This window comes from Mesocricetus auratus, unplaced genomic scaffold (assembly GCF_017639785.1).
Source record: "Mesocricetus auratus isolate SY011 unplaced genomic scaffold, BCM_Maur_2.0 Super-Scaffold_4256, whole genome shotgun sequence".
NCBI classification, from domain to species: Eukaryota; Metazoa; Chordata; class Mammalia; order Rodentia; family Cricetidae; genus Mesocricetus; species Mesocricetus auratus.
Window position 1 is genome coordinate 94,486,410 of NW_024429182.1, and position 26,312 is coordinate 94,512,721.

Here is a 26,312-nt window from a genome sequence, read left to right on the forward strand (position 1 = left end):
ATGAAGGGCTCTATCCAAGGGCTGATGACATACCTGCCCTGTAATATCAGTTTCATCAACATGTTTGTGGGCTAAGAAAATTGTTTGAGAATCCTTTTAAGCCTATAATATTTCCTATATTATTCATCAATGTTTACTCTTATATTCAGCACAAGGTAAGTATTCATGTTCCTAAAAAATACTTCCTGACTCATCTTGTGAAATGTCCTGTATATTATCTGGAGACTTTTAGCCTGTTCCCTTGGATGGATATTTCTTACTTTTCTTCACTCATATCCCTGTCCCCTGTATTATTTGCAGTTTTTTCTATTTTCTTCTTTTATATATTTTTTCTTATTTCAATTAAGTTTTCAGGGGTCTTCTGTCTCTATGATGCTTCTTAGCCATCTTTAAACTCTTGCCTATTTGATATGGACTCTGTTACGTGAAGGACTTAAACTTGGTTTTATACATCCAGATTCTGAGTTGGGAGTTTTTACCCAATGTCAATATTTTTATTTTCTATCACTCCCAAAGGAACTACTCTATTCCATGTCACTTCCTAATGTTATGGTAACTTTACTCAGTGTCTTCACTGAGAAGACCTTCTTCCTACTTTCACTGAAATTTCCAGTGATAATACTGGGTGGTTTTGGCTCACCCCGGTACTAGTCTGTGGTGGCAGAATCTGGCAAGCTGGAATCACTACACATTCCCTCCCCCTCTTTTTGGTTCAGTGTTTTTTACCTGTGCAGGATTTCTAACTATTTGTGAGAAATCTGCTACTCTGTCAGCATCTATGGCTGAGAGGATGGGGACTGATAGGGTACAAGCACAGTTTGGTTTTCTTCCTTTAAGATAGTGTGAAAGTTTCCTGAGCTAGTGTCTCACTTGGTTTCACAATGGGGGCCCCCTTCCAAATTTGCCCCGAGTCACTATGGTGATTGGGTTTTTGAGATCTTGCTTAGACAAATACTGTTTAGTTAAACTTAGAAATCAGTGCAGTAACCCTGAGAGGATTTTTTTATTCCTTTGAATCAAGAACAGTTTTGTTTTGGAATCTGACTTTCAAGGCTTACCTGTGCAAGAGGCATCCATTTTGGTCGAGTGTTGATGGCTGCAAAGGAGCACTGTGTGGGTGCACAGCTGCTCTGAGATGTATGACCTGAGCTCACGAGGTGTGGTGGTTTGAGCAGGTGAGTACCTGTGCTTGAAGTGGAGCGAAAGGTGGGTGTCACTGCAAATTCAGATGAGTGTGGTTTGAGAGAGTGGGGAAATTCAGCGTTCTTCCTGTTGGTTTGTCTGCTTCTTTTAAAGTCTTCTGAATCCTCTGAATGCTGTCAGCTCAGCTCTGTTTTCCAGCCTCTTGTGGTCACCTGGCTCATTAAGTGAGGTTATTTATTGATTCATTCCTTAATGCTCAAGGGTAATGACTCTGGTGTCCTCATCTGTGCAGGTACCTGCTGTGTATCTCTTGAGGGAGAAAGAGAAAGCGATAAGTTGATAAATGAGTAAAAATTGAGTGAGGAAAAAAACTTTGAAGGGAAGTGGGAATTAACTACTTATCTGTGCTTTGTTGTCTGTCCTGGTCCTGGTCTTTCCTCTTTCCTTGCCTTCCTTTTCTTCCTTTTCTTTTGAGTTTTCCTGAGTGCCAAGTTATTGTGGTTCGCTAGTATTCTGTGCTTGTGCTGAAAGACTTATGTGGATAGAGTAGTAGGTGCTGGGGAATACCCTTGTGCCACCACACACCACTTAAAAACACACAGTCAAAGGGACTGGAGAGATGACTCAGCAGTTAAGGGATTGGAGAGATGGCTCAACAGTTAAGGGACTGAAGAGATGGCTCAGCAGTTAGGGGTATTGGCTGTTCTTCCAGGAGACCTGGGTTTGATTCCCAGCACTCACCTGGCAGAATATGATGCCTGTTTCTGGCATCTGAAGGCACTACATGCACATGGTGCACAGTAATACATACAAGCAAAACATCCATAAATGTAAGATAAAAATATGTACAGTCAGCATGCACAGGGTCTACACAGGTCTAAGACAGATAGGGTCCCATTGCTGAGAGGGGAAGTAAACACCAGCACCCATGTCTAATCCAGAAGCTATCTCTAATTTATAAGCACTCACACAGGATAATCAATTTTCTCATATCATCACTTATTAGACATAGGAACAAACATTCCAAGAAACAGTTTCCCTAATTAGATGAATACAGCTTCCTTTTTTTCTTTCAAATTACTTCATGTGTCCAGCATTGATGAAGTTGAACACAGTTCACAATCAGCCACTCTTAACTTTATTTATATAAAACAGTAAGCTGCAAGAATGTGGTTGATATAAACAAATTCACTGGGAAGGACTTTTATTCCTGCCATGTAGAATGTGTACCACAACTAGAGCTTAGCAACAGTTTCAAGAATTCTGGATGTCTAAAACCTACACTCCAGATTCTGTGGCAAGGTATGGTATGCTGGTTTGATGAGGTTGGCTAAAAGGGAGAAATTGGAAAATGTTGTTGCTAATGAAAAGTTAGGTGCTTGAGTAATACTACAAAAGTAATGTATGGATGGTAACATCAATCCCTTCTCAGTTTTTGTCTTTCCAGGCTGCCTTCAAGGCCTCTTCTTGGCAGAGTTATAACACAGTGCTGGTTGGCAAAGGGAAAAATGTAGACTTGGCACGGAGACTGTTTTTGGAGCTAACAGAAATAGGTTAACACTCGTCACAGTGATCTTTGGTACCTGTGTGTGGTGGTTTGAATGAGAAACATCTTCCATAGTTTCAGACATTTGAACATGTGGCTCCCTGTTACTGGTGCTGTTTGGAGAGGTTAGGTGATACAGCCTTGCTGGAGGAAGTACACCACTGTGGGCAGGCTTTGAGATTAAGAATCCTTGCCTAATTGGCAAAGAATGGGCTGGCAAAACCAGCAGAGACAGCTGATCTGAACAGGGGAGAGCTCTTGGACCCCAGACTGACAGTGGGGAGGCCAGCATGGGACTGATCTGGACCCCCCCAAATGTGAGTGTCAGTGAGAAGTCCTGGGCAACCTATGGGGCCTTGAGCAGTGGATCAGTGTCTATCCCTGGAATACAAACAGTCATCGTGTGCTCATAGCACAAAGAGGGATGCTCTCTCAGCCTGGACTCTTAGAGGAGTGCCTGGACCCTACCCTGAGTGAAATGACAGACTCTAGATATCCCCTATGTGGAAGGAATTGGCAATAGGGTAGGAGGCTGAGGGGGGGGGGAAGGGGAGTGTGGGAGAAGGGGAGGGAGAGGGAACTGGGATTGACATGTAAAACAAGCTATTTAAAATTAAAATAAAAAATGATAAAAAAAAGAATCCTTGCCTACTTCCAGATTGCTCTGTCTGCTTCATTCTTGTGAAGATGTGAGCTTTCAGCTTCCTGATCCTGAAGCCATGTTTGCTGTTTGGTGCCATGCCTCCATTTACCAACATGGACTCTTAACCCATCTGGAACCATGTACCAAAATAAACTTTCTCTAAAGTTGCCATTGGTCATGATGCTTTATCACAGCAACAAACAGTAACTCATATTTTTGGTTGTGAGCCTAGCCTTTAACGGCTGAGCCATCTCTCTAGTCCAACAAACAGTAACTATTACACTACATAAGTATATGTAGAATAAGTTGAGAAGTATTTTATGACTAAATAAATATGAAGCATATAAAAACTAGAAGTTAGTTTTGTTATATCTTACTGTAGTTTTTTCTATCATTTATTGTAAGAAAAACTATATTTATAAATATTTTATGGGGCTAAATTCTATTAAGATTGGACATAACATTAAATATTTCATAAAATAGTTTTTAATTGAATGAGTATTTATGCTATGTATATTTTCTTGAGAATGCAAAGAAATATGTGTATATAACACTACTATTTTGTCTTTAAGTGTCATTTTCTGAGTTTTGAGAATAGACATGAGTATGTGGGCATTTGCCTAAGCATTCTCAATGAAGACCAAAGTTCTCTTCAGAGTTCTTAGCAACTTTGTGTCTACAGAGAGGCCATGGCTGTGATGTTTCTGTGTGTGTGTATAGAGATGATCCCAGTGGTAGCAACGGTGTGAAGATCTCTGAAAGATTTAATTCTTTTAAAGAAATGAGGAAATATTGAAAATATTGTTAGGGTTAACTTCTTTAGAACTTAAGTTATTAAACAATGGCTCGTGTTAATATAAAGTTTTATGTTGCAAAAAATAGTTGAATTTTGTTAATATCAGTGGATTTGTGTATTGTATTCCTTCCTCATCCAGTCCTCTATTTTGGAGCTTTGCATTTATATGTAAACAACAGCTTGGGTTTACAGTAAAAAATTGTAACCCGGTGCCCCTCAGAGGGAGCAGACACAGGTGAAGCTATCTGTGTCCTTTACAGTGACTTTGATGCTTGGGCCTCTGCTCCTTCCCCTGAAAACACAGCTTGCAATTCTGTCTAAATATTGTAGGATCCAGAACTACCCCACATAAATAACCTTTACCTATGGGTGACTGTTAAAGACAATTATACACGATTAACTGTGTAGTTCCCTGTGACTTCAGAACACTTGGGGCAGATAAGGTGCTATTCCAAAGATAAGATTGAGAAGTTGAGGAGTAAGAAATTTTATTAACATGAATAAATCATACAATCTAGTGGGTTTCATGGGATATTTCCATACAATGTGTCATATATTGACCTTGTTACTGTCTTTTCTATTCCCTCCTATCTTCCCCTATCTCCCGTCTTCCTGGTCCCCTTTCCATACATACTGCTTCAAGAATGCATGCATTCTTTTTGTACCAGCATTATAACCTGCCATCACTCCAGTTTATTATATGTATTACCTAAGGAAGCAATAAAATACTTTGCAAGGTTTAGAAACTTTTAATTGTGTATCCATAGGTGTATAGCAGACTATGTCCATGTCTGGACATTTACATATCACCAGAAAACATTTGAGAATACATCATTGTTTACTTTGAGTGTCTGAAGGAGATAACATCAAAGTTGCAAAATAAACTCTTGAGAGCTGAGGTTCTAGCCCAAAAATTTTCCCCCATCAAACACAGACCTTCTGCTTCTGTCTTCCTAGAGAAGTATCTCCTCAATTTTTCTTTCTTTTCTTTTTTTTCAAGGTGCCTGCGAAATAATTCTCACCTGTAATGCATGTGAGTTCCAGTTGCTAATGCCCCCTTGCAAGCCAATGGCACTGCCATTTAAAAATTATTTTTTTATTTTATTGGAAATTGATTTTTTTATTATATAATGTATTCTGATTACAGTTTCCACTCCCAATACTCATAGTCCCTCCCTCTTTTCTCCTCCTATCCAGATACATACCCTTTCTGTTTCTCATTAGAAAACAAGCAAGCATCTTAGGAACAGTAATAAAATAATAAAATAAGTAAAAACCAAGAAAATTGTAATGTAATAAAACAACCAGATAAGAAAAAGAGCAAAGGAAAAAGCACATATATTCAGCATATATGTCTGAATATCCAGAATTCCATAAAAACTCAACTGGAAGCCATAATATAAAAACAAGGCATCTGTAAGGTTAAAAAAGAAAAGATCCCAGAAATTATGAGTCAAAGACCTTCCAAAGATACCACTGAATTTGTTTTGTGTTGGCCTTCTACTCTTTTTTATTTTTTAATTAATTAAAAACACTTCCTAAAGTGTTTTTCAGCCATTTTATATTCCTCTATTGAGAAAAAAAGAGAGAATTCTCTATTAAAGTGCTCAACATCCTTAGCCATCAGGGAAATGCAAATCAAAACAACTCTGAGATACCATCTTGCTCCTGTCAGAGTGGCTAAAATAAAAAACACCAATGACAGTTTATGCTGGAGAGGATGTAGAGAAAGGGGAACACTCCTACACTGCTGGTGGGAGTGCCAACTCATACAGCCACTTTGGAAATCAGTATGGAGATTCCTCAGGAAAATGGGAATCAGTCTACCACAAGACCCAGCAATTCCACTGTTAGGCATATATCCAAAAGATGCACATTCATAAAACTAGGACATCTGTTGCACTATGTGCATAGCAGCATTATTTGTAATAACCAGAATCTGGAAGCAATGTAGATGCCCCTCAACTGAAGAATGGATAGAGAAAATGTGGTACATTTACACAATGGAGTACTACTCAGCAGAAAAAAAGCAATGAAATCTTGAAATTCACAAGCAAATAGATGGGATTAGTAGAAACCATCTCGAGTGAAGTAGCCCAGTCACAAAAAGACAAACATGGATTTTAGACATAGAGCAAAGGATTATCAGCCTGCAATCTATACCACCAGAGAAGCTAGGAAACAAGGAGGACCCTAAGAGAAACATCCATGATCCCCTGGAGAATGGGAAACAGGCAAGATAACCTGAGCTAATTGGGAGCATGGAGGAGAAGGGGGAGGGAGTTAGGAGAAAGAGAAAGGGAGAGGAGGAGGGGAGAAAAGGAGGGGAGAGGAGGACATGAGGGAGCAAGAAGATTGAATCAGGGGAAGAATAGAGGAAAGCAAGAAAAGAGATACCATAATAGAGGGAGCTATTATAGGTTTAAAGAGAAATCTGGCACTAGGAAAATGTCCAGAGATCTATACGGATGACCCCAGCTAACAATTTAAGCAATAGTCTCAGAGGCTACCTTAAACACCCTTCCCCAATAATGAGATTGATGACTACCTTATATGCCATCCTAGAGTCTTCATCCAGTAGCTGATGGAAGCAGAAACAGACACCCACAGCTAAACACTGAGATGAACTCCTGGAATCCAGTTGCAGAGAGGGAGGAGTGATGAGAAAAGGGGTTAAGACCAGGCAGAAACCCACAGAAATAGCTGACCTGAACAAGAGGGAGCTCATGAACCCCTGACTGATAGCTGGGAAACTAGCATAGGACTGATCCAGACCCCCTGATCATGGGTGTCAGTGAGGAGACGTGGGCAATCTATGGGGCCTCAGGTAGTGGATCAGTATTTATGCCTAGTACACGAATGGACTTTGGAGCCCACTCCAGATAGAGGGATACTCTCTCAGCCTATACACATGGGAGAGGGTCTAGGCCCTGCTCCAAATGATAATGACAGTCTTTGAAGATTCTCAATTGGAAGGCCTCACCCTCCTTGGGGAGCAGAAAGGGGATGAGACAGGGGATTAGTGGGGGCTAGGGGAGGAGAGGAGGGGGAGGGACTTGGGATTGACATGTAAAAGAAGCTTGCTTCAAATTTAAATTAAAAAAGAAAAAAATTTGAAATAAGTTGTTTATGAGTTTTTATGTGCATTCGTGTTTTGCCTGCATGCATGTCTATCTGTGTGACGGTGGGATCTCCTGGGGATTGAACATGGGTCCTCTGGAAGAGCAATCAGTGCTCTTTTTTTTTATCAACATTTTTTTTATCATTTTTTATTTTAATTTTAAATAGCTTGTTTTATATGTCAATCCCAGTTCCCTCTCCCTCCCCTCCTCCCGCACTCCCCTTCCCCCCCCACCCTCCCACCCTATTGCCAAATCTTTCCACATAGGGGATATCTAGAGTCTGTCATTTCACTCTGGGTAGGGTTCAGGCACTCCCCTAAGAGTCCAGGCTGAGAGAGCATCCCTCTTTGTGCTATAGGCACACAATGACTGTTTGTATTCCAGGGATAGACTGCTGAGCTTTTCTCTCCATCTCCCTATTTTTCTTTTTTGTGTTTTGTTTTCCAAGACAGGCTTTCTCTGCGTAGCCCTGGCTGTCCAGGAATCTCATAGATATCCCCCTGCCTCTTCTCCCCTCCCCCACCTAATGCTGGAATTTCTTCTTTTTCTTAATTGGTCACTATGCCAACAGAGATCAGTGAGTATAGAAGATAAAAACTGTTATCTAATAATTATTCAGAAAAAGTATTAAGCCATTATGAAACCAATGACAATACCAAGTAGCAGTAAAATAAATCCTGGTGGATAGAAGAAGGTCTTATTTCTGGAGTTGATTCCTTACACCAATACCTCCTTTTATCATCCTTTGCCTTATTGGACCTCACACATGCCTTTTCTTTACTAGGATACAAAAATTTAACTAGAAAAGAATAAGTTCAAGAGATGTATGATATAATATGTTGAATGCAGTTAGCAGGATTATATTATATACCTAAAAATGGCTAAGAAGTAGATATGCATGCTGTAAAGTCCTGTGACTTGATCTGGCAGCCACAGCTGCTATGGTTTCCTGAGTGGTGAGGCCCTCTCATATCCAGAAAGCAGTCTCTCACAATAGATCTCTGTAATCTATGACTCTTAAAATCTTCCTACTTTTATTCTGCAATGTTCCCTGAGCCTTGTGTGAGGTGGTACCAATGTCCCATTTGTGCTCCTAATTTTCTGCACTTTGACTAGTTGTGAATCTCTGTTAACACTTATCCACTACAACATATGCTTTTTTTGAAATGGAAGATTGTAGTAATCCAGCATTATAGTCTATAGGTTTCATATTTACAATTACGCTAATGATCATTAGTAATTTTAACAATAAAATGCTATTTTTAGATTATGTGGCACAGGCTGACCTAAACTCACATTGTAGGGCAGGCTGGTTTTGAAGTAGCCATCCTCCTGCCCCAGCTTCTTAGTGTTTGGATTAAAGGTATACAGTTCTATGCTCTGCTAATGAATTGCTTTACAATTAAAGTACACATATTACTCTATTCACCATGTTGCTATTACCCACATCACAGAGAATACCACAGTATAAACAACTTTCATATGCACCAGGAAATAAAAAAACCCTGTGATTCATTTTACTGAGACACTGCCTTTATTTTTTAGTTGTCTGTTACAGATTCCTGGATACCTAAGGTGTGACTGTATGTAAAGTGTAATTATTTTCAACAACTTTTTTTCTTTCTTTGGGTAGATGCTTAGTTTCTTCTAGATATTTAGGGTTGGGATGCATTTATTCTCAGTGACTTATGTTTATTCAGTGAAACAAGACTGCAAACTTTTCCTAAGTAGTTAACAATTTACTTATTGATGGCCACTGTATAAAGAAAATCTAGTTCCACCAACCCTTCCCCAACATTGGAATGGTTAATTTGTTTCCTTGTGGTTTGTTTTGAAGTTCTCTGATTCTCATGAGCTATTTGTCTTCTGTGTGTCTTTGGATAGTGTTCAACATAAAATTTTCATATATACAAAGAAAGAAGGAAGCATTGCCCAAACACATATAAAAATATCAAGATAAAATGTTCTTGATGAAAATCAAATTTGGGTTTAGTAAACCAAGAGTTTGACAGGGTACTTAAGTATGTTAAACAACTCTGAAATACCATCTTACACCTGCCACAATGACTAAACTTAAAAACACCAATGACAGTTTATGCTAGAGAGAATGTGCAGAAAGGGGAACACTCCTCCATTGCTGGTGGGAATACAACCTTAAAGCCACTTCAGAAATCAGTATGGCAGTTTCTTAGGGAAATGAGAACTAGTCTACCTCAAGATCCAGCAATCCCACTCTTAGAAATATATACAAAGGATGCACATTCATACCACAAGGACATGTGTTTATGTATTACAAATAGGAGCATTATTTGTGATAGCTAGAACCTGGAAGCAACCTAGATGCCCCTCAACCAAAGAATGGATAAAGAAAATGTGGTACTTTTACACAATGGAATACTACTCAGTGATAAAAAACAATGACATCTTGAAATTCCCTGGCAAATGGATGGAACTAGAGGTAACCCAGACACAGAAAGAAAAACATGGTATGTACTCACTCATATATGGATTTTAGACATAGAGCAGGATAACTAGACTACAAACTGCAACCCCAGAGAAGCTAGGAAGCAAGAATGAACCTAAGAGAGAATTGGAAAGGGACAAGATGTCCCGAGTAAATTGGGAGCATAGTGGGGAGGGGAAAGGGAGGCAGGAGAAATAGGAGGGGAACAGGAGTGGGGGCAGGAGAACATGAAGGATCAGGAAGGCCGAGTACAGGGAAGAACAGAGAAGTAGAGCAAGGAAAACAGATGACTTAACGAGAAACCTGGCACTAGGGAAATCTCCAGGGATCCACAAGGGTGACCTCAACTAAGAATCTAAGCAATAGATGACAGGCTACCTTAAATGCTCTTCCTCTGCAATGAGATTGATGACTGCCTTAAATGCCATCCTAGATCCTTCACTCAGTAGCTGATAGAAGCAGAAGCAGAGATTCACAGCTAAGCACTTAGCTGAACTCCTGGAATCCATTTGTAGAAAGGGAGGAGTGATGAGCAAAGGGATCAAGACCATGCTGGGGAAACCCACAGAAACAGCTGACCTGAGCAAGTGGGAGCTCACAGACCCCAGTCTGACAGTTGGGGAACCAGCATAAGGCAGAACCAGGTTCCTTGAATGGGGGTGTCAATTGCGGGGCTTGGACAGTCTATGGGGCCACTGGAAATGGAACTAGTATTTATCCCCAGTGCACAAATTAGCTTTGGGAACCCATTCCCTATGGAGGGATACTCTCTCAGCCTAGATACATGGGGGAGGGCCTAGGTCCTTCCCCAAATGATGTGACAGACTTTGATGATCCCCCACGGAAGGCCTCAACCTCCCTGAGGAGTGGATGGGGGGTGGGATAGGGGTTGTTGGGGGGCATGGGAGGACGGGAGGGAAAGGGAACTGGCTTGGTATGCAAAACAAGATTGCTTTAATTTAAATATAAATTAATTTAAAAAGATCTAAAAGGAAATACACATCTATATATAAAGGATGGTAAAATATAACTTTATTACCAAAGTTATAACAGAAAGGATTAGAAAAAACATTAATATTTTTTAACAGCACAAAATCCAAATGAAAATTCCAGCAGTAGACTGGGTCAGAGACTGGACAGAAAACAGAAGCAGCAAACTTGAGGCTTAGTCAATGGATGTTGAAACTGATGAGAGAAAAAAAGAAAAGGAAAGGAATGGGCAGAGAGTCTGTGAGATCCTGACACATACCATGCATATCCATGCACATGCAAGGATACTGTAGGAAGAAAGAGAAAGTAAAGGAAAATTATTTAAGAATCACAAGCTGAATATTTTCTACATTCAATGAAAATCAATAATGTTCACTTCACTTTTGGGAAGCACAATTTCTCAGTGAGAGAAACTTTAACAAATCCTTAGTGACTGAAGTCAAAAGAGACAGCACAAAAGCAACTTGAATCCAAATCAGCTTCCATAAATGCATTTACTATTAAAAGAAAATAAAGCTCCGAAGTGAAAGACAAAAAATGCATTGGAAGAAAATGCATTTTTATTAAGCACTCATCACATCAATTTCTGTCTATTTTAGATAGATACTATAAAATAGTTGTAATAATTACATGATGGGAGATTTTACAAAAAGTCTTATGTAAGGTATTCCCATTGTCCCTGTTTCAAAGCTAACCTTACTTGACAGAAGATTTCATAAGTGGATCAAGACTGAAAGCCAAGTGAGAGAGAACATGTTCAAATACATGTGGTCCTTCAGACCCGTGGATGCACCCACGACCAAGAGTTTTTTACAGTTTGGATTTATGTTCACTCTGAATGCCATTCTGATTTCTTTATTTTATTTCCCCATATTGTGTCAACAGACTATTTTAATCTTGAAATGCAGTTGCAGTATTTGTGTCAGAACATACCTCATCCCCCTCCTGTTTCCCCTCCTCCTCCATATCCTCTTAGAAAATTATATTTCCTAAGACAAAGAAAAAGAAATTTAATCGCCTATAAGTGTAAGAGTGGTGGGCAGAGCATTTTACTGTGATGTTTAACAACCCACAGTCACCAGACTATTTCTCTTCCAGCATTTCTTCCCATGTCATGCTGTCATTAACACATCCCATTTCCATTCACCCATGACTAGATGACTCACCTGCCTATGTATTTTTTTGTCATCTTCAATCTCTGCTCAGAGTTAATGCCGAGCCTTTCCCTAAGTGAAGTAGTCTTATTAGTCGACTCTGAATCTCCTTGGTTCTTGCTCCGTAGATAATGGGATTGAGCACAGGAGGCACCAGCACATAGAGGTTAGCCAGGAAGATGTGCACATGCTTGGGAACTCGGTTGTGACCAAAGCGGTGGGTGAGGAAGGAGAAGAAAGCAGGGGTGTAGAAAACCAAGATGACACCAAGGTGAGAGCCACAGGTACTCAGAGCCTTGTGCCTAGCGTCTTGAGATGGAAGACGAAAGATAGCCTGGAGGATGAAGCCATAGGAGATGGCGATGAGGATTGAATCCAGGCCCACAACCAGCAGAGCCACAGTGAGCCCGTAGACAATGTTGACAGTGATGTTGGCACAGGCAAGCCTAGCAATGCCCATATGCTCACAGTATGTGTGAGCCATGACACGGTGACCACAGTAGGGCAGTCGCTTCAGCAAAAAGATGAAGGGTGATACAGCAGTCACACTACGTAATATTCCAGCAAAGACAATTTGAATTATGACAGTATGGTTGAGAATGGTTGTATATCTCAGTGGGTTGCAGATAGCCACATATCGATCAAAGGCCATGGCAAGGAGAACTGAGGACTCCAGAGCATAGATAGAATGAACACAAAACATCTGTGCTAGGCATCCGCTAAAGGAAATCTCTCCAGCATGGAGCCAAAGAATGGCAAGTGTCTTTGGTACAGTGGTAGAGCTTAGAGCCAGGTCAGTGAGTGAGAGAAGGCAGAGGAAGAGATACATGGGTGCATGAAGAGCACTCTCTGTCCCAATGATAAGGATGAGGGCAGCATTACCAAGCAGTGCTATCAGATACACCACACAGAAAGGGATAGAAATCCAGGTGTGGAAAGCCTCCAGCCCTGGGATCCCTGTCAGGAAAAGAGTGTCTGGGAGACTGTCATTAGCATTGGAGAATGACATTCTTGATAGAAGAAATGGTACACCAGTCCTGTAGCATCAGGTATGTAGTTGATTCACCTAAAATAATGGCCTTTGTATAAAAACTTTTTTTAAAACAAAATATTCATATCTACCAAGTAGATTGAGTATCTGAGAAAATGCTGTCATATATAGCAGGTTTTTCTTTATGTGCTCATCATTGGTGGCATGCATTTAAACTAAATGTCAGCTCAGCCTAACCCACATCGATCTATTTCCTACCACATCCCACACTCAATTTGCTTCTTTCCTGCACATATAACTAGGGCATTGCTTGTTTCTTCAGTTTATAGCATAAGCTTAGGCAACTGTCCCTTTTTTATTTGTATTCTTCACAGGTTTTTTTTTCTTCTGGTTTTACGAGACAGGGGTTCTCTGTGGCTTTGGAGGCTGTCGGTCCAGCCTGGCCTCGAACTCACAGAGATCCGCCTGCCTCTGCCTCCTGAGTGCTGGGATTAAAGGCGTGCGCCACCAACACCCGGCTTCTTCTCAGGTTTTTGAAGTTCACTATCTCATCTAGTTCTTAATCACCTTTTATTTTTTTACTGACTGCCTTTTTAGAATCTTAGTTCTAACCTTGACCCTTTCATTGACATTGTTGATACCCAGCCTTTGATCAGATGCACTAAAACAATTGGCAATTCATAGTAACACACCATTGCCCATTTGTCTCAAAATCTCCATGCTTTAGTACCATCTATGCCTAATTTCATGTCAAATAGCTTGTTTTCATATCGCAGGCTTTAGCCAACATGAATATATCCACCTGCTTCTGGAGTATCTATAATAATTTAAATATGAAACATATCACACACGTTAGACACCAACTACTGCAAAGCCAGTGCACTGTGATGACTAGGCAGCATACCAAATGCTAACAGAATCAGATGTAGAGAGTGAGTGGGTAAGCCTGGTATCCTAAAAGAATGAGGTGTTTTTGTTGAGGAAGGGTGGTGTGTAGTGTATGTATCTTCCCTTAGTGACACATCATATACCCACGGTATCTTTTTGTTGGGTTATAAGAAATTTGAGCCTTAATTCAAGCATATGAATTTCGCATGGTTATTTTCAAATCTCTGTGTCATCTCACACACATAGCAGTGGAATCCCAGCCTCAGCTCATTTGTCCCTTTGATTTTAGACACCAGATGAACCCTACAACCTCACTATGGTTTCTAAATTCTTTCTGAATTGAGAATAGCAACATTTGCTTTCCTATCTCATACATCTTTTTGGCATTGAAGAAAATAGTTGAGTAATGGGGTTAAAAGTTTTAATCCCAGGTCAATGGTTGCAGCCTCTCCCATCAGGCAGTACTTGAATTTCTGCCATGCTGCCTACTTATTTTCTGAGACAGGACTGAAGAGAATGTTACTTTTCTTTCTTTTTAAACGTTTCTTTATCTCTTTTTTGGGTATTGACCAAAAGCTAAACATACCTTTCCTGGCACTTTGGGCTTTTTCATTCTTTCTCTGAAGCCACCCTCTTCTTTTGCCCCATGACAGCTCGTTGACATTCACTACAAAACACATGGCTTTCTCTCTATCTCTTCTCCATCTCCCTTCTGGCAGATGCTTATATCCACAGCTTGCCTAACCTGCTGTTTTTCTCTTAAGCTCAAACAAAATTGTCCTCAAACTTAAAAAAAATTCTAATGATAGAAGTAGCATCTTCTTTTTTAAATCTTCTATATCTCACAAGTTCCTTGCTGCAGAACAGCATCCAGAGTGGGGGAATTTAATCATTATTCTTACCTTGATCTCACCAACGGGTCCAAACTCACAGAAATGAAGTGAGGAGATGCAGGGCACAGCACTGTCAGAATTGCAATCAGTTCACTTCATTTAACTGTAGATTTAGAAGGTCCGTACTCGAATTTCAATGTTTTTCTCCCATGGTATTATTTATAATATCTGTACCCATTTCTGAAGTCGCCCACTGTTTTAAAGAGACAGATAAAAGGATAAAAGGAGAGAGAGAGAGAAAGAGAGAGAGAGAGAGAGATTAGCCAGAAGATTTTTCTCTGATAACCAGTTCCTAGGGGAAAAAACAGTTGAAAGTGGAACTCAGAGGCTTAGACTTCCCACATGTTTTCTTTTTAGCTTATTGTTGCCCCCAAGAGAATACTTCAAATGGCAATTGTAAGGAGGATGCTCTGCCATGTATGAAAATGAATGTAGACTGTGGGAAGGTGGACTACAGACAAAATCTGTGTAATAGGGGAAAGTTGGGAGCAGATACTTAGTTGCAGTAGCCCTGTGCTCTGAAAGGGGCATGCTTAGGAAGTTGTTCCATGCAGTCTTGCTACAAGACACTATGAGTTTTGTCCCTTGATGCTTTTTAGATCTTAGCAATTGAACCCTGACTTCTTTTTTTTGAACAACTACTTTTAGAGACTCTACTACTAAGGGCATTTCTATCATAGACTGGCAGGTCAGGCTTTAGCTGTGGTGGGTTGTCATGTGAGGTATGAGCAGTAGAACAGCTATATGTGTAAGCAACGCGTAGGGCATATGATGTTTTGTTTCAGCACATGAAAGCTTAGTGTGTGATCTGGGTGTAGCCACCTATCCAGCCTCAGTTTTGCAAGCGCAAGGATTGTGTTTGGCATAGCTCTGAATTCCATCCGTTTTTATTCAAAGGATGTGGTTGTGTGTAGATTGGGATATACTCAAGTCTAAAACTCAGAGAACCTGCTCAGGATTTGATCCATGGTGCTTACTTTTCTGGAAAATATTAGGGAAGTGTTGAAAAGAGGAAAAAGGAATAAGGGAGGTTTACCCTGGGAGGGATTTATGAGGAAAATATTGAAACGACACTTTGCATTTTTAAACATTTTCTTGTTTTTACATCATAACCAAAGCTTGCCCTCCTTCCCCTTTCCCCATGCCCCACTATCTACTCTCCCTTCACTGTTTCTCTTCAGACACAGGTGGACATTGCATGGATATCAACCAGCCATCGTATATTAAGCTGCAGTGAGACCAGGCACCCCCTCCTTCCCTAAGGTTGCATGAGGCAACCCAGCAGGAGGAATGGGTCCCAAAAATCAGGCAATAGAGTCAGAGGCATTCTAGGTCTTACTGCTAGGAGTCCCAGACAAAGATCAAGTTACACAACTGTAACATATATGCAGCAGGCCTATGTCAGTCCCATGGAGGCTTTGTTGGTTCAGTCTCTGTGAGATCCTATGAACCCAGACTTATTGGTTTTGTGGGTTTTCTTGTGGTGCCCTTGACACTACTGGGTCCTAAAATTCTTCCTCTCCATCTTCTGCAGGATTCCCAATTTTTATGTTAACTTTCTCACACCTTTCCTTCTCTTCTCTCCATTTCTCTATAGTGGTGTTGATGTCACTGAATTTCCTATGTCCTGTATGTTATGATTTCTATGGACTCAGGTCATCTCCAAGGCCATGTATCAAGAGATAATCATGAACATGTGCATGCTCCCTGACCATTAGCATTCATTTCACAAAATGTGCCTTGAGTAGTTATTATTTCAGAAACATGGTAGTAGAATATTGAATCACATTCAAGGCTCTTTCAGTGTAGGACCTCTTGCTGCTTCAGGTTATGAGCCGTAGGTGTGAGCCATGTTGGTACTCTGGTCAGGTCTTCTCATATTTTTGATATTGTATTAATAAAGGCAACACTTAACACTAAAATCTTACAAATCTCAGTAGATTTTTAAGGAGGAACTGTATTAATATATCTCCCCTTCGATGCGCATATAATTAATGTTAATGAATCATGAATAAATCTGTTACTCCTGTTTTTTTACTTTCTTTTTATTTATTCTTTGTGTCTTTCACATCATGCCTACCAGTCCCACCCATTCCTCTCCCCCGAAACAAAAGAAAATAAAATTTAAGAGAGAAAAAGGAGAAAGGGAAACCCTTACTATGGAAGCTGCAGTGTGACATAGTGAGTCACACAGTAAACCCCTTTATCCATACATTTTTACTTGCAGGAGTTTATCACAAAGAATCATTCATCTGTTTCAAGGCCCTTGGTCTCTGCACCCACTAGGACTTTTCCTGGACATCCTGTTGTTGCCCCGTGTTGTGGATCTGCAAAAGTGACCACCACCCCTCCCAAGACTCAGAAATCTACTGTATTAAAGGGTGTGGAAAGAGTGTAAGAGACAGAGGTGGCAGATGACTAAATATTATTTCCTAGAAACAGTGGGATAGCTGCACATAGAAACTAACAGAGGTTGAAACAACATATAAAAATCTGTACAAGCTCAAACTGGACCAAGTCTCAGTATGGAGAGAGAAGTTGGGCACAAAATCCATGGAGCTATTGACAAATTCCAGATGCTTGAGAGAGGGAGAGACAGTTTTCTCTAAGGGTGATGGGGGAAGTCCTATGTATATGCCAATAAAGCGCTGTTGGCCAATAGGGAAGTAAGATAGGTGGGACTAGGAGTCCAGGAGGAATCTAGGTAGGAGAAACACAGGGAGTCACGATGTAGCCCGCCAGAGAAATAAGATGTCCAGAACTTTGCTCCTGTAAGAGAAATACTTAGATTAACAATTATGGGGTAAATACTTAAGTCAGAGCTAGCTAGTAAGAAACAAGCAAGGCCAACAGCTTCATAATTAATATAGCCTCCTGTGTGTTTATATGGGACTGATACGGCTCTGGAACCAGGCTGGCGGGAAGGCTTCTCTTTACAAATGGTGATCAGAAGTGGGATCATGAATTTCCACGTAGAATGACAAGAGCTTTAAAGGAATTTTAGAAACAAAAGCACGGAGAGAAGCACAGCTTCTTGGTAGCAACATTTTCTCAGGTGGGCTCTATTTTGCTAGCGACAAGCAGAGATCCACGTGGCTTGCTTAAGGGAGTCTTTCTGACTCAGCATAAAAGAAAAAAACAAGTTTCTTTTAAGAGGCTCTGCTGATGATTGAAAGGTGTGTACATACAGCTGGAAGTGACAGTGACCACATCTCCAAGCCAGCAGCTTTTGCTGGATGTCACCATAGACTGATCCAGTAAGCTGGAGTCATGCTTCTGCCCGCCATCTTGGAAAAACGGCAGTTTAAACAGCTGCGGTTTTAACAGATAAGACACGTGGCCAGAAAAACATAAAGATTTACAGTAAAGACAGACTTGGATGAAGAAAAACCTCTAAAGGTTTACAGTATGTTTAAAAATATATGTAGGATTGAGAGAGATAAAGAAACGGCATAGTGGTAAATAAATAGAGAAGCTGGCTGTGGTGGCGCAAGCTGGTAGGATTTGCTGCAGAGGCAGAGGCAGGCAGATTTCCAAAGAGAAACCCTGTCTCAGAGAAAAATAAATAAAAGTAAAAGAAATAGATTAATAATAATAATAGATAAATAAGTCATGTAAAGATGAAAAATACACAGAAAGTCTGGATACTGTACGTTATTGTGTTTTTCAGTTTTTTTGATTGCTAAGGAAGGAACAACTGCTAAAGTACACTTGATTATGAATGCTGCTGAATTAATTCAACTTATATCTTTTGAAAATGCCTTGACTTCGAAATTTAAGTATGAGGATATGTTACTTGGGAAAGGAGTTTTTGTTTATGTTTCTACAGAAAATGAAAAGCTGAGAATTCCTTCCAGGCTTCTGTGGTTTGATGAACCAAGACCCCTGGAAGCAATGGCCCAAGTGAGTCAACATCTAAAACAGCTAAGATGATGCAGTCTTACAGACCCTGAAATTAAGGACTTATACAGGTTTCTGAGTTTTGTCATGATCCCCATGGTATGAACAGCGCCCTCTTCCAGCATGAAGCAGTTTGGAATGAGCGATGTCCTAATCCCATCTTGTTTATAAATCTTTGTTTTCATTTAAATGGGATTATTTATAATTCGTTAATGATAATAACCCATCTCTTTTTAAAGGAAAAAGGGGATTATGGTATGGTTTTTCATTTGTTGAGACAAATTCAAGGTCAATTTTGTGATATGTATATTTCTCCTCTTGATTAAGTATTGTGCTTATACTGTTCTTTTAAAATGTAATGCATAATTAAATACCGACTATAGATAGTTACTTATAATAGTCAGAATTTTAGTTAGGTAAGTTAGGTTTTCTAGATATATAGAGATGTATTTGAGACAGATAGATAGACAGTCTTCAAACATTTCAAAGACCTTCAGAAAATGGCATTTAAAATGGTTTAGGGTTTTTCTTGACAATGAGAAATGTCTGCTCCTGGCAGCACCAATTATGTCTGAGAGGAAGATGGGCATCGAAGAAACTCGTTATGGAGTTTACTTTCAACATGGCAAGATTAGCCATCTGGGCAAGAAACAGCTCTTGCCTAGACTGCTTGACTGTTGCTGTATAAACTGGACATGCAGGACCCACAGGAAAGTGACTGCTGAACTCAAATAGTCCTTCATGGTTCCTGCTTCATGGAAGAGTCTAGGAGACTTTCTGCAGGACACAGAAAAATGACTGACAGACTGCCGATGCAAATGGACAGTTTGAAATTTCCTGCTTTGCTGAAAAGTCTTCTAGACATACTGTGGCCTATGGGCTGAAGATGGATGCCCCAACATTACAGAGAAACTTCAGGTGACTGCCCAGGCAGCAAGATATCTCTGTCAATCCTAGTGTTTATATATTATCCTTCTGTGGTCTTTGATAGAGTTGAAGGCAGATAGTTATAATTATAGTTTTCCTTAGTTATGATAAAAGATAAGCTACATATAGACCTTTGGACTCACAAGAATGGGATGGATTATATTTTCTTTAAATCTTGCTAAATGTTGATAGACAAAATATTGTAACTTGTTCTTACTTGATAACTGTTCTGTTTTATATAATTTGACTATGTTAAAGTTAAGAACTTTCTTTTTGTTTAGACAGAAAAGAGGAGCTGATGGAGGAAGTCCTATGTATATGTCAATAAAACACTGTTGGCCAATAGGAAAGCAAGATAGGTTGGACTAGGAGTTCAGGAGGACTCTGGGTAGGAGAAACACAGGGAGTCATGATGTAGCCCGCCAGAGAAATAAGATGTCCAGAACTTTGCTTCGGTAAGAGAAATACTTAGATTAACAATTTTGGGGTAAATACTTAAGTCAGAGCTAGCCAGTAAGAAACAAGCAAGGTCAACAGCTTCATAATTAATATAGCCTCCTGTGTGTTTATTTGGGACTGATACGGCTCTGGAACCAGGCTGGCAGGAAGGCTTCTCTTTACATAAGGGTGTAGCCCCTGCTAAGCCAACCACTCTCCAGTGGAAAACCACACATCCAAGAATGAAAAGGACACAAAGTTGGGTTAGTAGGGAAGGGGGTGTGGATCTGGGAAGAGCTGAATATGATCAAAACACACTGTTTTGAGACTCTCAGAGAAGTAATAAGAATCCCTCAAAAACAGATAATGATGAGTATAGGGAGAGAGAGGGGGACTCATAACTTCTGACAGGAATATGAACCAGTGTGTCTATTACAGATGCTAGTACAGTCCTAAAAGTCTAAAAATATATCCACCTTATGATCCCTATCTAGGTATATATCCAAAAGAGATAATATCTGTGTAACAAAGAGACACATGTCAGCTCATGAATATTTTAGCACTATTTACAACAATTAAAGCATGAAATCAGTCCAGATACCTAAAGCATGAAATCAGTCCAGATACCTAAAAGCTGCTAAACAAAAATAAAAATATGTATGTACCATATATGCATGATAGAATGTTTATTCAGCTTTGGAGGAGGTTGAATTTTGGTCATTTGCAGCAAACTGAGTGTAACTAGAAGACACTATGAAACAGCAGTGAGTTATTTATGGAAGCAGAGTGTGGTTATGTTTCTCTCATGCTGACCAAGGTCTTAGATTCAACCAGAGTACTCTCCAATTTGCAATTCTTTTGCTTTAGTCTCCCCATGCTGTGATTAAAGGTTTGTATTATCATGTCTGTCTGTTATGTGTTGTGATATGTAAGTGAATAAATGAATGGCCTGTGTTTGAAAGCAGCTTTGTTACTTGGTACTAATAGTTTTGAGTGTACTTTGACTTTCTAGGCCTCCAGTTTTCTCATGTGTGAAGTGGGAGGATTCCTCGTCTGTGAAACTGGTTGTGAAACTTTGATGGGGTTACGAGGACACTGAAAACACAGGGCATCATTGATGAGCAATTGTTTCTATTGTCTGTGAAATTAGCGAGCCTTACAGTGGAGCTTCTGCTCCTTGCCTGGAAAGGGGTCTTAGGGTGGGAACTAGGCTTGGGGGAAAGGACTCTGTCTAGCTGGAGGTGAGGAAGAATGAATTATATTTATATATTAGCATTTACTAGTGTTAGACTACTAGGTACTCAGACTCTGATTTGACACATTGTTTCAGGACCCCAGTAGTCAGTCATGAGGACATACAACAGGTGCATGTAAGCTCTGTTTGACTGGGAGGAGAGGGACTTTTGTCATGTGCTCCGCACAGAGCTCTGAAGTACCCCAGGGAATAGATGACAGGTGGTAAACACCAGGATCCTGTGATGAAGAACGTATTCCCAACAGTGTTTGCCTGAAGAATATTAGGTCATGGGGTGGGATCTCCATTGCTTAGAGGTTGAGAGGCGACTCCTGAGAACTTTGGCATGGATATGGGTTCTATATCCTTCACCAGGTCTCGGATGAGTATATTATCTGATGCCAGGAGCATGAGACAGGTTGAGACAAACTCCTTGTAGCTGTTTGTGGTCTTATTTGTCTTTTTCGTAATCTTTATTTTCTGTGTTGCTGTTGTTGACTTCAAAAATTGTCTTCTCGGAACTTGCATCCTGTATCTTACATTTCTTTACTTGACCTTTCCCCTTTTCGTATTATTTCCTCTTTTAAAAACAAAAGTGAAACAAAAAATTTTGCTGGGAGGTGGTAGTGTACACCTTTAATCCCAGCACTTGGTGGGCAGAGGTAGACAGATTTCTGTGAGTTTGAGACCAGCCTAGTCTACAGAATGAGTTCCAGGACAGTCAGGACTACACAGAGAAACCCTGTCTTCAAAAACCAAGCACTACCCCCACACAAACAAACAAACAAACAAACAAACAACAAACAATCAGCCTTACCTCCTCTTTCTATTCTTGTCTTTCTTTTTTTCATGTCTTTCTTCCCTCCTTCTCATTTTGTGCCTTGGTGTAAATACCTGGAAAATTACTGAGAAGCAGGAATGACACTAGTGTCAGCTGAGACCAATGGGGCCTCTTCATCTTCTCTAGTTACAACAGGAACAGACATGAGTGCTATTTTGTTTTCTGCAGAAGTTTTTAGTTAAGACAATTTTAGCTTTCTGTGAAGTGGAATGTATTCCATGGTGGAATGAGACTAGGGTGTTCAAGAAGTCTGTAGTGTTCTTTCTTTACATGGCGCCATCAGGGGTTCATTACACTCTAAAGATCTCCACTATATTTCTGCTCTGTCTTGCTTACGTCTTCAAAACTAATGCTGTTTCCCAGAAAACTCATCCTTCATTCATGGATCTTTGCGACTCTTTATCAAACCCTGATATTTAGTATTAGTATTCCCTGATACAATATTTGAATTCAGTCACAGAAGAAAACTATATTTCCTGAGGGTCATATAGAATAGTAAATGTGGAAAGACAATGATATTCAATGATGGATATGCGTGTTAATAATTATTTGTGAGGCACAGAAATTGATCTGGCACCCAAAATCTTTTTACATGGCATTAAAGGTTTGTAGGCTTGCCATTGAAATGTTGCAAAATATTGTTAAATGCAGTTTCTTTCTCAAATGGGTGGATCTAAAACATAAATAAGAGAGCAAAGGAGAAGGATGTAAAATGAAAGGCTGTCACTCTTTTGCCACATCTTCTCACTGGACTGGTTTAAAGTAACATTTCTTATCTCTGATACCTGGGGAAATTTGAAATTCCAATAGAGGAACAGCAATGGTGTGTCATGAACATGAAGGCATGTGATTGTTTATTTTATCAATTTATAGGAAAAAACCTGGCAATTGAAGTTGGACTAGAATTTAAGATCTAGTCATGTAGCTTCCTTATCAAGATACCTGGGGTAACTTACTTCCTTTACTTAGATACTTGTCTCCTTATTTTTCAGAATGGATATATAATTCCCTATAGATCATCCTAGGTCATGGTTATGAAGTGTAAGGCATATGGAAATAGCTGGGTAAATGATCATAAAGACTGTATTCAGGAAGCTACTAAGAAACTGGATGAGATGGTTAACTCCTATGAAAAGTCCAATTTATTCTCCTGAAAGAGCCTGAGAACGAAGTCTCTTCCCATAGCTAGAGTTCACTACTCCATAGCTCAGTGGACTTCAGAGATCAAATACATGTGCAAAATTATGAAAAAAAAACTTGTGTGATGCTTTTTCCTTCATGGGGTATTGGACACATGGTGTAATATCCGAAAACACCCATCTGACTGTGACAAACGACCCTATTCTCTCATGGGCAACTTTAGGATCAATGCCTCTGAGGCTCCCAGCTTTATTCTGACAGGCTTTCCAGGAATGGAAGCCATGGAGCCATGGCTGTCTTTCCCTTTCCTTTTATTCTATGCCATCTCCATTGTAGGCAATTCCTTGATCCTCCTCATTGTCAAGGAGGAGCAGAGCTTGCACCAGCCCATGTACTACTTCCTGTCCCTACTGTCTGTGAATGACTTGGGTGTGTCTTTTTCCACTCTGCCAACTGTTCTGGCTGCCCTTTGTTTCCATGCCCGAGTGATCACCTTTAATGCATGCTTGGCTCAGATGTTTTTTATACATCTCTTTTCTTGGACAGAATCTGGCATTCTTCTAGCCATGAGCTTTGATCGCTATGTAGCCATATGTAATCCACTGCGCTATGCCACAGTGCTCACCAATGCCCGGATTGTGGCAATGGGCTTGGGAACAGTCCTCCGCAGCTTTGTTCTCATTGTGGTCTTCCCAGTACTTTTGCAGAGACTTCCCTTCTGCCACCCTCAGAACATCCTCTCCCATGCTTACTGCCTGCATGTGGACATGATTAAACTGGCGTGTACTGATGTTACCCTCAATAGTCACTATGGGTTGTCCATTGTGTTACTCACTTTTGGTCTGGACTCCGCACTCATCCTCATCTCTTATGTGCTTATCCTGCGATCAGTGCTGGCCATTGCATCTCAAGAGGAGCGTCTCAAGACACTCAACACATGTGTGTCCCACATCTTGGCTGTACTCATCTTCTATGTGCCCATGGTCAGCGTGTCCATTGTGCATCGTTTTGGGGCTGGCTTACCTCATGCAGTCCATATCCTCATGTCTATTCTCTATCTCTTTGTGCCTCCCATGTTAAATCCTGTCATCTACTCCATTAAGACAAAGGAGATTCGCCGGAGACTTCTTAAGATGCTTTTCAGGATCAAGTTGTGAGTCTGACAAAGACAGAAATGGTATATGATCTAGTGTTGGAAGTACAGACAACTAGGTAGCAGAATAGGGTGAGATTAACTAGGGTATTTGAGGTGTGTACTTAAAGTTCCAGGATCACTGATAAGAAGTTCAATGTACATTATTAAGATAGTACCTGCCAACACCATTTGGGGTCATACCCAAAACTTAACTTTGTTAACTTTTCTTTAGAGATAGAAAGAAATCTTGGTTTCAAGATAACCAATCACACTTTTCCCATCACAACAAGAAATGTTATTTTCTAGATAAACCAAAGACTAATATCTTGGTGACACTGTAAGACTTCAAGGGATGTGCATGAAACACACAGATAGGGGTCACTGTGTGTTGGGCTGTGACATCTGTACCATGAATGTTAAAGCAATAGTGACTTGATGCCTGGGGTCTGAACAGTTGTAAAGCTCTGGTGTCTTCATTTGATTTTAGGATTCCTTGAACGTTTTCCCATACATGAGAGACTAGAGGTACATTAGCGTTTAGTTTCACCTCATGGAAGTTAAGGACCCTTTGCTTATAACTCTTGTGACTGTTCTGTCACTCTTCATAGATACGTTTCTCCTCAAAGAATAGAAACTCTCCGTGGCAATAATTTTGGGCCATTCTGTCCATCTATGTTATACTTCCACTGAGATAGGATCTTTGAGACTAATAATGAAGGATTAAGTGAAACATGGTTGAATAAGGAATAAAAAATGAGTAACTAAGAGACGAAAACATGATTTGAACAAATCAAAAATTTTATAAACCAATGCTGTCTTTTTACAAAGTAGGGTTTCATATTGGAAAATGTTTTCTAACTCTCTGAGTCTCTCACTGCCCCAGTAGGAGAAAGTGCAATGAAATTTGAAATTTTGCCATCTTGATCTTTTTTCACATATAAAATTTGGTACCAGTTTTTCTTCTATCTATCTCATTGGCTTGCTTTTAAGTATAAGCAGAATAATTTGCTTATCATTCATGTAATAACAAACATAGCTTATTTATGCACATTAATTTTTATTTAATGGTAACAGGTACAAGATTCTGTGTTGAGCTTTAAAGCAGGACATGCAGACCAGTAACTTGGTCCCATGGGTAGAGGAACTAACTGGTCACTAAGCTTGACTTACCAAGTTTGAGCCTGTGGATCCACATAGTGAAAGGAGTAAACCAATGCATGCACATTGTTCCCTTCTGACCTCTCTATGCACACTGTGACATGACACACTTGTCCCTGGTAAAAAGAAAATTGAAAGTGTTAAAAAAATCCCTTAAGGTATGATATGTGTGAGTCAATGTCTAAATAAATGTTTTGTCTGAACTTTCCTGAATCTTAATCCAAGTGGAACTAACTGCTCATGACCTGCGTTGTATTTGCACTGTCCTCAGCGAATATATTTTAACCACCTAAATATTAATTTGCCCTTGCCACCTATGTTTTGTCAATCATGTTTCTCTTTAGCCTCATTTTGGGGCCTGCAATGCATCTGACAGATATGAAGTGAGGAGTGAGTTAATAAATATTGTCATTCTCATCTATTTGTGTTTAATTATTACATCAAAACATCTTTTTCTAAAATTGATCATATTTTTACTGAAGATTAATTTTATATTGATCTTTTGTTATTTATCATACTATAAATATATGTACCAACACTGGATAAAAGTAAACTTTATTTTCAAATATTTTATAAATGTACCTTACATATTTATGTAGAAAGTACTCTATGGACTATGGTTTATAACAATAGCAATTAACAGAGTCAAATGTGCTTAAATAAATCATTTAAAATTTCTTTTTATTTATTCTCTGTGTCTTTCACATCATGCATCCCCATCTCACTCATTTCCCCGTCCCTTCCTATGTACCCTCCATCCTGCGCCCCCCCAATAAAATAAAATAAAGTTTAAAAGGACTATCCAGTCTACAAGACGCTGAAAGAAATGTCAGCACATTTAATCTATAGAGCAGCAGAGGAAGTATCTTTCAAAATGATGCATGGAGAACCTACTAGGCTCATGAGATT

General features: G+C 39.8%; 2 protein-coding genes across 2 annotated transcripts; one reads left to right on the plus strand and one right to left on the minus strand.

The window, feature by feature from the left end:
* Positions 1–11,809: 11,809 nt before the first annotated feature.
* On the minus strand, positions 11,810–12,873 carry LOC121135144 (olfactory receptor 52D1-like). Its single transcript, XM_040733511.1, has one exon. The coding sequence runs from the start codon at positions 12,865–12,867 to the stop codon at positions 11,896–11,898; it is 972 nt and encodes a 323-aa protein (XP_040589445.1). The 5' UTR covers positions 12,868–12,873; the 3' UTR covers positions 11,810–11,895.
* Positions 12,874–21,901: 9,028 nt separating this feature from the next.
* LOC101843561 (olfactory receptor 51I2-like) lies at positions 21,902–25,824 on the plus strand. The gene has a single exon (XM_021223708.2). The coding sequence runs from the start codon at positions 23,320–23,322 to the stop codon at positions 24,265–24,267; it is 948 nt and encodes a 315-aa protein (XP_021079367.1). The 5' UTR covers positions 21,902–23,319; the 3' UTR covers positions 24,268–25,824.
* Positions 25,825–26,312: the final 488 nt, after the last annotated feature.

Bases quoted from the DNA above. Each gene is read 5' to 3' on its own strand.
- LOC121135144 (XM_040733511.1), bottom strand. From the start codon at position 12,867: ATGTCATTCTCCAATGCTAATGACAGTCTCCCAGACACTCTTTTCCTG.
- LOC101843561 (XM_021223708.2), top strand. From the start codon at position 23,320: ATGGGCAACTTTAGGATCAATGCCTCTGAGGCTCCCAGCTTTATTCTG.